The following is a 16,526-nucleotide window of genomic DNA, read 5'->3' as shown; positions in this document are numbered from 1 at the left end:
ATCGCGTTGTCAATTCATCTTGATATCAACCAGTGATCAATCATCCTATCTTAATAAACTCATTCAACTCATCAACCCATCTCAAATCAAAATCATCTTGAATCATATACCACTTACATATATTTAATCATGTCAGCTTTCGGTCAACCGAATCAAAATAATAATAGTGGTAATCCAACACCAACTTTCCTGTTTGGACAACCTGCTTCAAACACAGCCAATGAAAATAAGCCATCTGCATTTGGAGGATTCTCAGCTCTGAATAGTGCCAATAATAGTGGAAGAAGTACACCTGCTCCAGCTTTTTCATTTGGTGGTGCTGCCACTGCATCTACTAATGCTCCAACTTCAAATACAGCCAATACAACGACAGGAGGGGGATTCTCATTTGGTGCATCTCAACCTTCTGGTGGATCAATATTTGGGGCTAAACCAGCCACAGCTTCAGGAACAGCTTCACCATTCGGAGCACCAACTCCTGCTCCTGCTGCATCTACTTCAGGAGGATTATTCGGTAATAAACCAACTTTAAATGCTCCTTCAGCGTTTGGAGCTCCAAAGGCCGATCTGCCCGCTCCAACTGGTGGATCATTATTCGGAAGTGCTAATAATTCAACAGGTGGATTATTCGGTGCAAAATCGAATGAAATTGGAAAACCAGCTAGTCCATTTGGTGCTCCAGCTCCAACCACAACTTCTAATACAACAACTGGTGGTGGATTTTCATTTGGTGGCAATGCTGCTTCAACCGCTGACAAACCTGCTGGTGGTTTATTTAGTTCTGGTTCAACTACTCCAGCTCCAGCAGCTCCTACAACTGGTTTTGGTTTTGGTGGCGCTGCAACTTTAAGCACAACAGACAAACCTGCAGGTGGATTATTTGGTTCCGCTGCTCCATCTACTAATGCTTCAACTTCAGGATTCTCATTCGGTGGTGCTAAACCAGCCGAACCTGCTACCTCAACTACTACCGATAAACCAGCTCCTCCTGCCCTTTCATTTGGAAGTACTAATAACTCTTCAACCTCAGGATTATTCGGTAAGAAGGATGGAACTTCTACCCCAACTACTCTTTCATTCGGTGCTGCTAAACCAGAAGAACCAAAGAAAGATGGTGGATTATTTGGAAGTTCTTCAGCAACGACCGCAGTTCCTAGTGGATTTTCATTAGGTGGTGCTGCCAAAACTGATTCTATTACACCACCTCCTAGTTCAGGTGGATTATTTGGAAGTTCAACTGCTAAAAAGGACGATCCAGCTCCAACTTCTGGACTTTCATTTGGTGCTCCTAAACCAGCTACTAGTGGTGGATTTTCATTTGGTGCTCCTAAAGAAGCTGAAAAACCTGCATCAACTGGTTTTTCATTTGGGGCCAAGAAAGATGATGCTCCAGCAGCTACTACTAAACCAACTTTAGGTGGTTCATTCTCTCTTGGAGGAAATAAAGATGAAACTTCAGCTCCAAAGCCAACTTTGGGTGGAGGATTTTCTCTCGGTGGAAGTACTAAAAAGGATGAACCTACCAAACCAAGTTTAGGATTTTCACTTGGTGGAACTAGTAAAGAAGAACCAGCCAAATTAGGAGGATTTTCTCTTGGTGGATCTACTACAACTGATGACAAACCAGCAGCTGCTGCTACCAGTGGTGGTTTCTCATTCGGAGCCAAAAAAGATGATAAACCAGCCACACCAGCTACAGGTGGATTTTCATTTGGTGGTGCTAATAAAGAAGAAGAAAAGAAAGATGCCACTACACCTGCAACCACTGCTGCTCCAACTAGTTGTGGACCCACATCAGCTTCAACTACTTCCACAACTACAACTGCAACCACTACAGTTGCTCAACCTAATTTAAAACCAACTAAAATAGAACCAATAGCCGTTTCGATAGATAACAAGACCTTGGATGATTTAATAATTAAATGGTCTAAACAATTGACTAGTACATCTAAAGTGTTTGATAGTTATACATCCAAAGTTAAAGAATGGGATGAACAATTGGTTAGTAGTGGAGATAATATATTACAATTAAATCAAGATACTTTAGAAGCTGAATCATTACAAAATAAAATTGATCAACATTTATTGTTTGTGGAAAATCAACAAGATGAATTAGAAAAATTATTACATAATTATGAACAACAAGCTGATATTTTATTGAATAATATTGAACTAAACAATAGTAGTCTGTTAAATGCTGGACTTATAACTGATGGTTCTAGTAGTGGAAATGCAGGAGATAATGGTAATGCCAATTCTAACTCTAATAATAATACAACTGGTGGTAATACTAACAGTAGTAATACTACTATTCAAGCTGCTGCTAGTACTTTAAGTGTTACTGATAAATTAAGAGAAAAAGCATATCATGCGGCTGAATTATTAGATGAAAGAATTGATAATTTAACTGATAATTTAAGTACTTTGATTAATGAAGTTAATTCTGTTAGTGATGTATTTACTAAGAATTCGATTAATGATTTTGCTAATACTTCAAATGATCAAAATGGTCAATCCAATAGCATAATCAAATCAAATTCAAATAATAGTACTGTTGCCAGTACTAATAATGGTAATCCAATTGAAGAGATTGTTCAATTGTTAAACTTGCATTTAGAAAACTTGAAATATATTGAGAAGGGAGAAGAAGAATTAAAGGAAAAGCTTGCTAAAGTCAATCGTACTAAGAAATTGTCATATTAGATAGATTAATTTTATTTTATAGTGTATAGTCAAACCATATTAAAAAATGTATAATATATAATTTTTATTTTTATTTAAAGCCTTGCACATCTTACGATTTGACATATAGAGAATCAAAGCTGATCATACTGTCGGAATTATAAGGTTGCATCCAGAATGAATTAAACCGAATTACATCCCTGGGATATATCATATGCGCACATGATTTAAAATTTCAGTGTTTATTTTATTTTGACCCCACCATTTCTCAATCTCACCGTAAATATATAAATATGAACCAATTATTTCAACTTTATTATTATATAACCAAGTTTAACCATATACCATTTGTAGGTAAGCTTATCAACTAGGAATATATATACATATCAACAACCAAGATGCCACCAAATTATTTCGCCCTTATCAAATTATTATTCAACGAAGATGTGTCTAAGAAAATAGTGTTGCAAATGGCTTATAAGCAAATCAGTAAGATTGGATTTGCCAAAGTGTTAGCCGTATTATTAAGTGCTTGTACAGTTGGAGTATCATCATTCATTCGTATTCCTCAGATTAGAAAAATCATTGATCCCAAACTTTTAGATGACAGAATTAAAGTGGCCAATGGGTTATCATTAGAGAGTTATAGTATAGAATCGTTCAATTATTTGATTCATGTTGTATTCAATTCTCAAAATAAGAACCCATTCCTTGATTATGGTGAAAGTTTATTAATGGGGATACAAAATGTGATTATTATCTTATTAATTAAATTCTATCGATTAAGAGAAACTAATGAAATACCTGATTTATCAAACAAATCTTGGACTGATAGTATTAAAGTAGTTGGGGAGAAATTAGCTCAACCAGTTGGTATTATTGTTGGGACTATCATTTTCTTAACTCAAGTAGCTCCACATCAATTGATTTCATTATTACAAGTGTTAAACATTCCAATTAATATTATTTCAAAATTACCTCAAATCAAACAAAATCATGATTTAAGAACTGCCAGACATTTATCTACCATCACTCTTCGTGCTAATGTATTAGGTTCAATTATTAGAGTTTTCACTTCTGCTCAAGATTTATCCACAAAGAGAAAGAAGAATAAATCATCTTACAATGATTGGATCTTATTAGCCGGTTATATCACTTCCTTAAGTTTGAATTCAGTTTTAATTGGTCAAAGCATCATTTATGATAGTAAGTTAGTTGAATCAAAAGATGATGATGATGAAGAAAAGAAGAAAGTTTAGGTAATATATCCCGACTTAATCCTTAGCTTTCCTCGACATTACTACTATTACTTATTATTTTGTATATTTTTTTTCTTATTGCTAGCAATATAGTTGTTATTTGTACTTATTTATAGTTAATACTAAATTATCACCGTTAAACTTTGTATTCTTATTACTTCAAGTTGTAAATCTTGCCATATATGATTCATATTACTGTTAAAAGTTGAATCTTTATATTTGTATATCTTAGCGCTATTCAATCTATTTTTCCGCTTACGGCAAATTTATCCCGCTCACTAAAGAGAAATCAGTCAGCAGAAAATCTCAACTATAAAATGGATGGTTGAAAAATTCAAACCCCAATAATCTTCCTTTGATAGACTCTATAGACCCTTATACAACTTACAACAAGCTATGGTTCATACTGCAGAATATTTGCCAGCCACTGGAACCAACATTGGTTCAGTGTTACAAGGGGGATACAATCATCCATTATCAAGAGAATGGCAAAATGAAAGACAATTAACTAAAAATATGTTCATATTTCCATTATTCATTAGTGATGATCCTGAAGAAGAAAGTATTATCCCAGCATTACCTAATATTAAAAGATACGGTACCAAGACATTAATCCCTTATGTGAAAACCTTAGTTGAAAAAGGATTAAGATCAGTTATATTATTTGGAGTTCCTTTAAAGGATGGGGTTAAAGATGAAGTAGGCACTGCAGCCGATGATCCAGAAGGTCCAGTTATAACCAGTATTAAATTACTTCGTCAACATTTCCCTGATTTATTCATCATGTGTGATGTCTGTTTATGTGAATATACAAGTCATGGACATTGTGGGATTTTATATGAAGATGGATCCCTTAATCGTGAAATCTCCGCGTTAAGAATTGGACAAGTTGCCGTGAATTATGCTAAAGCAGGGGCTAATTCAGTTGCTCCATCCGATATGATTGATGGTCGTATTAAAGATATTAAAGTAGGATTAATTAATGCTGGTTTAGCTCATAAATGTTTAGTTATGTCTTATGCTGCTAAATTTAGTGGAGGATTATATGGACCATTTAGAGATGCTGCTGGTAGTGCTCCAAGTCATGGAGATCGTAAAGCATATCAATTACCTCCTGGTGGGGCTGGATTAGCTCGTCGTGCTTTATTAAGAGATATGGAAGAAGGTGCTGATGCTGTTATTGTTAAACCTTCTACATTTTATTTGGATATTATTAGTGATGCTAGTAAATTATGTAAAGATTATCCAATTTGTGCTTATCATGTTAGTGGAGAATATGCTATGTTACATGCAGCTGCTGAAAAAAATATTGTTGATTTAAAAACAATTGCATTTGAAAGTCATCAAGGATTTTTAAGAGCTGGAGCAAGATTAATTATTAGTTATTTCACTCCAGAATTCTTAGAATGGTTAGATAATTAAATATGTAAATAATTTTAAATTAATGATAAAAAGAGATTAAATGTAAATAGTATATTAATAACATAATTCTATTAAATATGTATGTTTATTATGTATATGATGTATAACGATGTATTAAATAATGATTTAAATGGCAATGGGTTCATTAGGTTTAGAAGTAACTTGTTCTTCTTGTTCTTCTTCTGGGGCTTCTAATTCATTAGTAGGAGCTTCAGGCATGATTTTATTATCCGGAACTTGAGGTAATTCAACTTTAGGTTCATCAACCTTGGTTTCTGGTATGATTTTATCACCATTAACTTCTAATTCCAACCGTTCAAATTCTTCATCAACTTCCAATTCTTCTTGATTGGTTAAACCTGAACCCATTCCTAATGCATCACTAATTTCATCAACTTTAACTCTTTCATCTTGTAAATCATCTAAAACTTTATCAATTTTATCTATACTTAATTCATTATTTAATTTCTTTAAAACATCATTACCTTGTTGTAATCCATATAATACATCTTTTTCAATCAATTTGAATTCAATGGTTCCAATCAATCCTTCTAAATTATCCAATTGATTATAAGTTTTCGATATGATTGATTCTTGTTGTTTTTTAGCTCGTAAATAGAATTTAGCTCGATCCAATTGTTTATGTTGAATGGCAACTTTGGCTAAATTCGATTGTTTATCAATGATGATGGATATTTTCTTTTGATATTGTTTTAATTTATCTCTTTGTTGTTTTAATTGAAAGATAGCCTTATCTTGAGCCGTTATCTTTGGAGGTGCTGAAGTTTGCTGACCCATGGTTATTGTTAGTTATGTAGGATGGTGATGTCAAGGCACAAGATGGAATGAGAATGATGAATTTCAACTAATCAATAGTAAGTTGGATTCAGTAATGGTATGGACTTTGATTATATGAAACTAAATTGGTATGATTGATTCCAATGATTCATCCATTGATTCCATCCACACTTTTGCCTAAATTTGATTTCTCATTTTTTTGTGGTGATGGATTTTTTGGACTTTCTTTCTTATCACAAGAGGCTTCTAAATTTAAGTCTGGGGGAGAATTTACGAAACTATTTCTGATTATTCAAATTATCAAAAACTCAAACTGAGAACTAAGAGTTGTAAAATAATCATTCAACATAACCCCATTCAAACACATAACTTTATATCTTGTTGTGGGTATGGCTTTAAATCAGATTGGGTAGGAGTTGTGGTGGTGGTTGGGCGACTTCCTAATTAGGAAGTTGACATCTCATTCCGAAGGTTCCTTTCCACAACAACGATTAAGTGAAAGATAATGATTAGATTATATAGAAAGAGATAAGAAACAGATAATGATGAGGCTATGTGATATGATAAAGTTTAATATGTGTTTCTACACTTGTTGTTTCTTTGTCTATTTGGGCGAAGTTTAGCTTAAATTTGAAGTCGCTATTTTTTAGCAGCCCATATTTTATTTTACTGACTGCCTCAGGCGGGAACGAACGGGGCACCAGTTGTAAAGTCAAAATTTAACCGTTACACATAGAGATATATAAATTGACAGATTCTTTTTAAGGTTTTAAACCACGTTATATCAGTAGTAGATTCATATATATATAATTATATAATTGAATGGTTAAATGGTGATTTTTAACGATTGATACTATTTATAACTTTTTATATTGTGGTTGTTTGTGGTATGTGGGATATTTTTATAGAGTGTGTGGTGAAAGTTTAAGGTTAATTGTTATTCCTGTAATAAGTAAGCCATATTTATTAACTATTAGTACATATACGTAAATATTATCATAAGCAAAGAAGGTGATTTGACCTTTACTTCATTAGTTGCTTTTAAACATTTGTAAATATTTTCCATAATTGAACACACCATTTTATTTCTACGTAAACCGATTAACCTATATAATTATTCATCTCTTTGTAGTATCGATTCAGATTATCACAGTCATCTCTTCCAACTAATCATCTTCAATTGTTAGTTTTCGATCAAATCAATTGTTTGGTTATACCGTACCTTATTTTTAGTTACTTGCTTCCTTTTCCATTTTGTACCATTTGATTTTAAATAAAGGCGGTGAATACCCTTACTAATGTCAAATTAGACATAATAGTAGTAATCTTAGCCCTATAATTGAATTGTTTATCACCGATTGACACTTGATGTTAAGAAAAGGATTGACGGTTGATCTTTACTGAGATATTATATATTACTATACTAAAACGTGAGTTTCTTAATTAGGAATTTTGACATATAAATAAATAAATAAATAAATAAATAATGAATTAAATAATATTCCTAAAAGAGAGGGGTTCATCCGTTTAAATAGGGATAAGTTACGGATTTAGTTAGGGAGGACCACGATACTTTAGTTTACGTTGCCTAACTTAACTTAACTTCGTTACTGTTAGTTTATCACTGCTAATAACATTGATTATTGTACTATACAGTTGTAATGGATATTCACGATTATATAATTGATTTTTCAATTTCCAGTTTTCTTAATTCCATCTACCATTTACCACTACTACCACTTACACACAATCAATTATAATCGATTTAAACTTCTATTACCATTATAATATTATCTTGAGTCCCATTGTTGACAGTGACTCGAACTACAAATAATAAATCCTTTCACTCAAGAAAAATAAAACAAAAAAAAAAAGAAACGACAAAAAAAAGTTTAACTATTAGTGAGAGTGAGTGAGAGGGAAAAAACCTTTTTGGGCTAGTTTCAGTTCAGTTCAGTTCAGTTCATAAATTTTAATTATTAAACACAGTTAAGACACAGATCGATATATCAATCATTTTAGCATTCTAATCTTGCAATTGTAGAAAGCTTAGTGATCATGTCATCATCAAACTATCCCAATAGTAATCATAATGGCCATGACGCAAATCCTCCTCCTCCTCCTAATCTGAATGATTACCGTCCCGCTGCATCATTGAACATACCAGAACATTTGATACCCAAAGGATTCTATGATCAACGGTTTCAACAACAACAACCTCCTCCACCACCACAACAGCAGCAACAACAACAGCATCAACCATCTCATAACAATCAACATCAACAACAACAACAACAACAACACTCTCAACTACAGCAACAAGCACCTCAACAGGCACCTACTCCTCCTCAACACCACAACCACCACCACCATCATCAACAACAACCTTATCCTCAACAACCTTATCCAAATCAATCAAATCAACAGATCCCTCCCCAATTAAAACAGCCACACCAACAAATGCCTCCCGTAAATAATTATCAAAGAAAAGCTCCTCCTGCATTACAATTGAATCAAATCCCTCCTAATAATATTCCTCCTCAGAAGCAGCAATCTCCTCAATCATATCATTATCCATCATTAGCTCCTCCCCCTGTTCAACAACAACAGCCTCTACCACCACCACAACAACAACAACAACAACAACATCGTTCTCATCCTTATCGTGAGAAAGCCTCAGCTTCACCAACTACTCAACAAGCATATCCTCCATATCCTGTTGATTCACCAAAACTTCAATCTCAACCCGTTCTGGTCAATAATAGTATCAATTCAACTAATAGTGGTCCTCATAGATTTCATAATACAAATTATTCAATCCCTGAAAGTCCAGATTCAGAACCAATGCAAGTGAATTCTACTGTAGGTTCAGTTTCAAGTACTCATTATCCATTCCCTCATGGTAATAGAATTGCATCTCAAGAAAGTGTAAATAGAAATTTCCATATTCAACATAATAACACCAGTAATGATTCTCATAATCAACCTCCTTATCCAATTTCTTATAATAATCCTCAAGTTGTTCCTCCCGTTCCATTCCTGTCGGTTCAATCTTCATCTCAACAACCATTAATTCATAGACCTATTCGTCATCAAAATCTGGGAAATCAAGCACCAATCACTCCAACTAATGCTAATCAACCATCTTCATTACAACAACAACTGACTCCAGTTAATGCTTCAAGAAGAATCGCATCTTCTCCAAATATTCCTCAATATACGGGTAATAATACTCCTGGAACCCCTACATATAGTGGCGCGACTTCTAATAACAGGCAAGTATCAAATGAAGCAAGAACTAGATCTTTAAATTCATCATCCATGACTTATAATAATCAATCTAGAATGCAACAACTGCAACTGTTACAATTTCAACCTACCAATCAAAGAGTTAATAGTAATTCCTCAACGGCATTAACTACAAGTCCTTTACAACATTCTGGAACTCCAAAATCAAAATCAACTACTTCTATTAGTAGATTAGCATCATCTGGGTCAAGAAGACATAATTCATCATCATCATTAGTAAGTTCTGGTGCGAAATTGGATAGAACTACTTCGAATAGTTCCCAGTTTAAATCTATGACTGGAAATGGTAAATCGATTCCATTATCACAACCATCAGTTTATCCTGCTATTTTATCAAAAGTTGCTAAAGCATTTAAAGATAATATTACATTATCAATTAATAGTAAAAATGGTTTGGTTTGTCATGATTCATTTACAGGTAAAAGTGCAGTTGATATAATTTGTCGTGTTATTAGAACTGGTGATAGAAATTTAGCATTATTATTAGGTAGATCCTTAGATGCTCAACAATTCTTTCATGATGTAACGTATGTGCATAGATTAAGAGATTCAATTCATGAAGTTTATGTATTTAATCCAACTTTTAGTTATATTGATCTTTATGCTGATGAAACTCCTATTCCAGAAGGAGTTGAAGAATCAAATGATGTTTCCTTACATGATTATAAGTATGAACAATCATCACCAGTTCAACCTCCAGTACCACAATTACCTCACTTACAACATTCATTATTGGATAATGGAGATTCTAGTACATCGTTAAGTAATATGAGTGCGACTAATGGAGGTGGTCAAGAATTAACTGAATCTCAAGAAACTGGGGTTAATGGTGTTTTCACAATTTTGACTGATTGTTATTCTCCAACTTGTACAAAATATAGATTATGTTATAGTATTGCTTGTCCAAGAAGATTAGAACAACAAAGACGTCTTAATTTGAAACCTCAAGGTGGATTAAAGAGAGCTGAATCAAGATTATCCTTACATGAACCTGATGAAAATAAACAAACATGGCATGATACTGTTCCTGAATCGGTATTGGCTAAATTAGATTCTGATGAAAAGACAAGACAAGAAGTTATATTTGAATTTATATATACTGAACGTGATTATGTGAAGGATTTAGAATTTGTTACTGATTTTTATATTGTTCCATTAAGAGCACCTACTAGAAATATTATTCCTGCTCATTATAGGGAGAACTTTATCTTATTAGTGTTTGGAGGTATTGGTGAATTATTAAAAGTTGCTAAAACATTTAGTGAAGCATTAACTAGAAGACAACAACAACAAAAACCGGTGGTTGAAGTTATTTGTGATATCTTTTTAGAAAATGTGAGTAGATTTGATCCATTTATTGCTTATGCTGGTAATCACGTTTTTGCTACTCATGAACATGAAAGACAACAAAGAGTTAATGAAAGATATTCTAAGTTTATTGAGGAGACTAAAAGTAGACCTGAATCTAGAAAACAAGATTTAACTTCATTCTTAATTAAAGCTGTTCAAAGACCAGCTAGATATATTTTATTCTTGGAAAAATTACAAAAATATACTAAGGAGGATTCCCCAGATTATAAATATATCATTAAAGTTATTGATCCATTAAAGAAATTATTAGAAAGAATCAATATTCAAACTGGTATTTGTACTGATCGTCAAAAAGTTTTAGAATTACATAAATCATTAGGTGAAAAGATGTTAAAGGAAAGATATAATTTCAAATTATCATTTACTAATAGAATTATTCATCAAGCTAGTTTAACTAGAAAGAGAGATAATGAAAAGATTGAACTTTATTTATTTGAACATGCTCTTTTATTAGTGAAATCCAAAATTCAAAATAAGAGAACCATTAAGAAAGTTTATGAAAAACCAATTTATTTACCATTATTATTCATAAATAGTGGATTTGATATCCCTAATCAAAGATTGATTATGAATCATAGGTATAACAGTTCAATAGTGACTGATAGTGGAATGAAAGCTAAATTTGATAGAGCTGATGCTCTTAATACTAATAATGCCAAATTACAATTGAATTTCCTTGGTATGGGAACCAATGCTGCTCATTTCAGTTTATTTGCATCTGATATTGCGGTTCAAAATCAAATTTTACATCAAGTTTCAAGTCAACAAAAGAAATTGATTGATAAACATGATTTATTTTCAATTTGTAAATTTGAAACTAGAAGATTTCATGGTAATAATAAAATCAATTGTGCTGTACCTTGTTATGGGGGTAAGAAATTACTTTATGGTACTGATACTGGGGTTTGGGTATCAACCGTTAGATCTATCAGTGCCACTTCTAATGAAAAGATTTGTTCTGATCCAACTTTGGTTATTAGTAAAGTTAATGTTACTCAAATTGAAGTTGTGGTTGAATATTCTAAATTATTTATTTTGAGTGATAAAGCATTATTTGAATTTGATTTATCATGCACTGATTCATTAGATCATGTTAAGAATACAAAATCAGGACGTCAAGTTTTAGATCACGTTTCATTCTTTAAGACTGGTATTCATAATTTTAAGATTTTAGTGGCAGCTGCAAAAACCGGAAGTACTCATTCAATTAGTGTATTTGAAGTTACAAGTAATAAACAAAATAAAGGTAAGAGACACGAAAATCCTGATATTAAAGAGATCTCTTTCAATTCAGATCCAATTTCAATTTCATTTTTAAAGACTCAATTATGTATTGGATGTACCAAAGGATTTGAAATCATTTCATTAGAACATAATAAAAAGGAACCAATTTTAGATGAAGCTGATCCATCATTAGATTTTGCTACTCAAAAGGAATCAGTTACTCCATTGGCTATTCATAGATTAGGAAAAGAATTCTTATTATGTTATACTGAATTTGTATTTTTAATTAATAAGAATGGATGGAGATCATATCATGAATGGGGATTCAAATGGGAAGGTATACCTCAGAATGTGGCATTATTTTTCCCATATTTATTATCATTTGAACCAAATTTCATTGAAATTCGTGATTTACATTCTACAAGTTTATTAAGAGCTTTAGTAGGAGAGAATATTCGATTTTTACATTCGAATGAGCATGAAGCATTATATGCTTGTGAAGAGAATGGATATGATATTATTGTATCTATTGATTTCTTGAATTTAAAGCAAAAACCAATTAATTCAAGTGGTACATCAAGTACTAATTCATCCGCTCCATCAACTCCAACTTTAGGCGTTGCTACTAATAATAGTAATAATGCTAATCGATTATCCTCGGCACAAGTATCAGAAAGAAGTGGATCAACTAGTAATTCTGTGAATACTCTAGTTGGTACTATGACACCATCTAATAATAATTTACCTATAAGAAACCTGATTACATCACCACCAACTGTTCAATATTAGAAAACACGATAAGACACGATAAGACACGTCAAGACCATAATTAATTACAAAGTATATATATATGTATGTATATACTGCATTACGTTTAGCTTAGGTTAACTCTAGCATTCTTAAATAATATAAATATCTATTCTTAAATACGATAATTACTGAATTATACTAGACATATCATCATTGTAATTGCTACATTATCGTAGTTGACGGTGGTTGGTTGCAGTTCAGTTCACATGCCTTGAAAGTCGGTACGAACCAGAAAAAAAAGAAAAAAGAAATTCTGAGAAAGAGCAACGAAAAAAAAAAAAATTGATGTTGATGTTGATGTTGTTGATTTTGAATATTTTGGTGTTTTATTGTTTACAATTTCTTCTTTCATTACTTAGTTGAAGTCAGGATACCACGGAACACACGACGAAAGATGAGTTCAATCATTGACATTAGTACTCCTAGTTTTGAAAGACCATTTGGGTTACATCTTTGGCCAATTTTCAGTGCCTTATTTGAAACAGTAGTAGGGTACCCTGCTGATCAATTTGAATTTATATATCATGAAACTTTCTTAGCTAATGGTTTACATTCGATCCTGATTATTATCGTGTATTATATCATTATCTTCGGTGGTAGATACTTGATGAATGAATTCAAAGTGGCTCCATTCAAATTGAATTTCTTATTTCAATTACATAATCTTGTGTTGACTTTGATTTCAGGTAGTTTATTATTATTATGTATTGAACAATTAAGTCCAATTCTTTATAATCATGGATTATTCTTTGCTATTTGTAATGAAAAATCATTCACTCAAAAGTTAGTCACCTTATACTATTTGAATTATTTAACTAAATACTTGGAATTGATTGATACTGTGTTCTTAGTATTAAAAAAGAAGAAGTTATTATTCTTACATACTTATCATCATGGTGCTACTGCTTTATTATGCTATACTCAATTAACCGGCTCTACATCAGTTGAATGGGTTCCAATCACTTTGAATTTAGGTGTTCATGTTGTTATGTATTGGTATTACTTTTTAAGTGCCAGAGGAATTAGAGTCTGGTGGAAAGAATGGGTTACTAGATTTCAAATCATTCAATTTTTAATTGATTTAGTATTTGTTTATTTCGCAACTTATACTCATTATGCCTTTAGATATTTCCAATGGTTGCCTCATGTTGGTGATTGTTATGGTAGTGAATTGGCTGCCTTTTATGGTTATTTGATTTTAACTAGTTATTTGTTATTATTCATTTCATTTTACATCAAGGTTTATAAGACCAAAGGTGATAAGAAACCAGCTGCTGCTACTACTACTACTACTACTGCTCCAACTGAAACCAAGTCTGAAGCTGTTTCTACTGGAGTTAAGAGTCCAAGTAAAGTTTCGAAGAGAAAAGCTTAGATTGATTTATTACTCTATTTATTAGATGAGAGATGAGCTGAACTGATATGATATGATTTGATTTGATGTGATGATTCTCTTTCCTTTCCTTTCCCTACCATTCCATGCTATATATGGAGTTATGACTTGTTGAGTCAGTTTATGCCATATATACGTTAATTTTATACATAGATATTATTTATAGGGTTTATTAGTATTACACTTACCCTGTAAATAGTTTTAATTTTACACCCACAAAATAATAATAATAAATAATATGATCTGTTAATATTACTATTACAACTATAAAATGGGAACAGCTGCGACCGATCACCGACCATGGATTTAAACGGAGGTTAATTTATATATGTTCCTGTATATAACTGGAGGGCAAAGACAACTCTCACAATAAGATTGATCTTCTTTTTTTTGCATCTAAAAAGAGACATTTTTAAACTGCACGACATTCAACGACAACAATTAAAAAAATGACATAAGACCGACCAACGAAAAAAAGGATAATTTTTGGGTTTAAAAATTTGTTGCTAGCCGTTCCGTTACAGAATTTGTCAGTAAAATTGAAATTTAGTGACAGGAGGAAGATATGAAATAGTATGACAGTTGGTTAATGGAATGAAATAGGAGAAAGACAAGGTGTTTCAGTTGATAATGGGCTCACTTGTTATCTGGAATGTGTACCATTGATACTGAACTTTAATGTAGATAAATATATCAAATTAAATTTAATGTGGAAATTGATGATTATATCGTGATGAATTTAATTTTTAAACATTTGCAGTTTGCTCATAAAATCTCGGCGAAATTAAATTTTATTTCCTGTCTCTACCACTAAGACGATTATCAAGAAAACAAACCATTATTTAAATGCTTAAATACGTAATGGAAATAGCAATTTGATTTAGAAAATAAACTTAAACTTACCAAACCATAAACAAGGGAGTAAGCTAAACAAGGAGAAAATAATGTAAACATTACAAATCGGTTTTAGGTTATTAATAGTTGGTGACATGACATCTCCTTTTAAATCCCAAATATTTCTTCCTCCTCCTTCTTTCATCTTCTCTCGTTCCCCCAATTATACTTTTTACTGATTTACAGCCTCTTCCTCGATGATGGCATTTTTAAGTTGACTTTTAACATTTATTCCCATTCCATCCTTTAAGCTCAGACATACTATTTGTTTAAATTTATATTATTCATATTAGTCGGCAATTGATAATATCTATATAATAACTATCATTCTACTGGTTATACCTGAAATACAGTAATTAAAAATAAACAAAGGCACAAGAGGGTTTCCCCACCGTGGGGCTGATTTCAGTATAATTCGCTGTCAGTTCAAGCTATTTTTTTTTTTAACGTAAACCTTACCAGGATTGAATGGATAGGGTACTGTTGAAAATAATTACTAAGAATTTTGTAATTTTGAGCTTTCTTTGCTCATTTTCACAAATTTTAATTCTTTTTTTTAAAATAAAAAATTGATGGAGTTACCGCTCATTAATCGGAGATTATTTTCTCTAAGCAAAAACCGAACTGTACCGAGTCCTATTCGTTGATAAATTTAACTGAGAATCTCAAGTTCATATACCTGATATATAACATCATCATTGATCATAGATATTCCATTACTATTCTCCGAGCAGTATATAGATAATGTACTCCATATAAATTATCTTATTAATTTCGACCTCCCTCCAGACTGAAAACTACCCGCTGAGCTTTTTTTCTCACCGAAACATTTAAAAATTAAAATTATTTCTTACGCTTAGGTAAGTACCCCTATTCCTGATATCAAGGGTTAAAGTATGAGATCTTTTTTTTTTTAAATACTGCGACTGTTGACACCTGTCTTAAACCAATGTTTATCAATTATTAATTAATTTAAAATTAGTACTGCCCTTCTTCTTCTTCTTCTAATTTCATATTAGAGATTAATAAAATTAGTCTTATTAGAGAGATCGTCCACTAATTTAATCTATCAGCAACCCAAGATACATGGTTGGCATTATTACATCACCATAGATAAATAGGATAGCCTATCAGGTGTATTATATATCATATAATACTGAACAGATGTATATTCTCTTTTGCCGATATTACTAATAATCACCGAACTTTATTATGATATAATTAAAAAAAACTCGAATATAATATAATTCTGATACAATTTTTATCTCGTAGCACCAAACGGCTGATACGGACGCTAATTAACCCCCCAAGTGTCGCGCCGTGAGGTCCGTAAGCAAAAGAGAAATAGAAAAATTCAGCGACAT

General features: G+C 32.1%; 6 protein-coding genes across 6 annotated transcripts; 5 read left to right on the top strand and 1 right to left on the bottom strand. All coding sequences in view use genetic code 12, as the record gives it.

Moving 5' to 3' along the window:
- Positions 1–129: 129 nt before the first annotated feature.
- On the top strand, positions 130–2,703 carry NSP1 (FG-nucleoporin; the record flags this gene model as incomplete). The annotated part of the gene is made up of 1 exon (XM_064905842.1): positions 130–2,703. One exon carries the CDS (start codon positions 130–132, stop codon positions 2,701–2,703), a length of 2,574 nt encoding a protein of 857 aa, XP_064763804.1.
- Positions 2,704–2,767: 64 nt separating this feature from the next.
- On the top strand, positions 2,768–4,093 carry DFJ63DRAFT_71523 (uncharacterized protein). Its single transcript, XM_064909115.1, has one exon. It carries the CDS (start codon positions 3,081–3,083, stop codon positions 3,939–3,941), a length of 861 nt encoding a protein of 286 aa, XP_064763803.1. The 5' UTR covers positions 2,768–3,080; the 3' UTR covers positions 3,942–4,093.
- A 1-nt stretch (position 4,094) lies between these two features.
- On the top strand, positions 4,095–5,426 carry HEM2 (porphobilinogen synthase). Its single transcript, XM_064909114.1, has one exon. It carries the CDS (start codon positions 4,338–4,340, stop codon positions 5,361–5,363), a length of 1,026 nt encoding a protein of 341 aa, XP_064763802.1. The 5' UTR covers positions 4,095–4,337; the 3' UTR covers positions 5,364–5,426.
- A 63-nt stretch (positions 5,427–5,489) lies between these two features.
- Positions 5,490–6,161, bottom strand: VPS20 (ESCRT-III subunit protein; the record flags this gene model as incomplete). The annotated part of the gene is made up of 1 exon (XM_064907965.1): positions 5,490–6,161. One exon carries the CDS (start codon positions 6,159–6,161, stop codon positions 5,490–5,492), a length of 672 nt encoding a protein of 223 aa, XP_064763801.1.
- A 2,058-nt stretch (positions 6,162–8,219) lies between these two features.
- Positions 8,220–12,854, top strand: ROM2 (Rho family guanine nucleotide exchange factor; the record flags this gene model as incomplete). The annotated part of the gene is made up of 3 exons (XM_064907403.1): positions 8,220–9,384; positions 9,442–12,636; positions 12,682–12,854. The coding sequence occupies 3 exons, from the start codon at positions 8,220–8,222 to the stop codon at positions 12,852–12,854; spliced, it is 4,533 nt and encodes a 1,510-aa protein (XP_064763800.1).
- A 415-nt stretch (positions 12,855–13,269) lies between these two features.
- On the top strand, positions 13,270–14,250 carry FEN12 (fatty acid elongase; the record flags this gene model as incomplete). The annotated part of the gene is made up of 1 exon (XM_064904826.1): positions 13,270–14,250. One exon carries the CDS (start codon positions 13,270–13,272, stop codon positions 14,248–14,250), a length of 981 nt encoding a protein of 326 aa, XP_064763799.1.
- Between the last annotated feature and the right edge of the window lie 2,276 nt (positions 14,251–16,526).

This window comes from Scheffersomyces coipomensis (assembly GCF_036884675.1).
Source record: "Scheffersomyces coipomensis strain NRRL Y-17651 chromosome Unknown DFJ63scaffold_2, whole genome shotgun sequence".
Classification (NCBI taxonomy): Eukaryota; Fungi; Ascomycota; class Pichiomycetes; order Serinales; family Debaryomycetaceae; genus Scheffersomyces; species Scheffersomyces coipomensis.
Note: the sequence above shows the minus strand (reverse complement) of the source record. Positions and strands in the feature narration are given on the sequence as shown.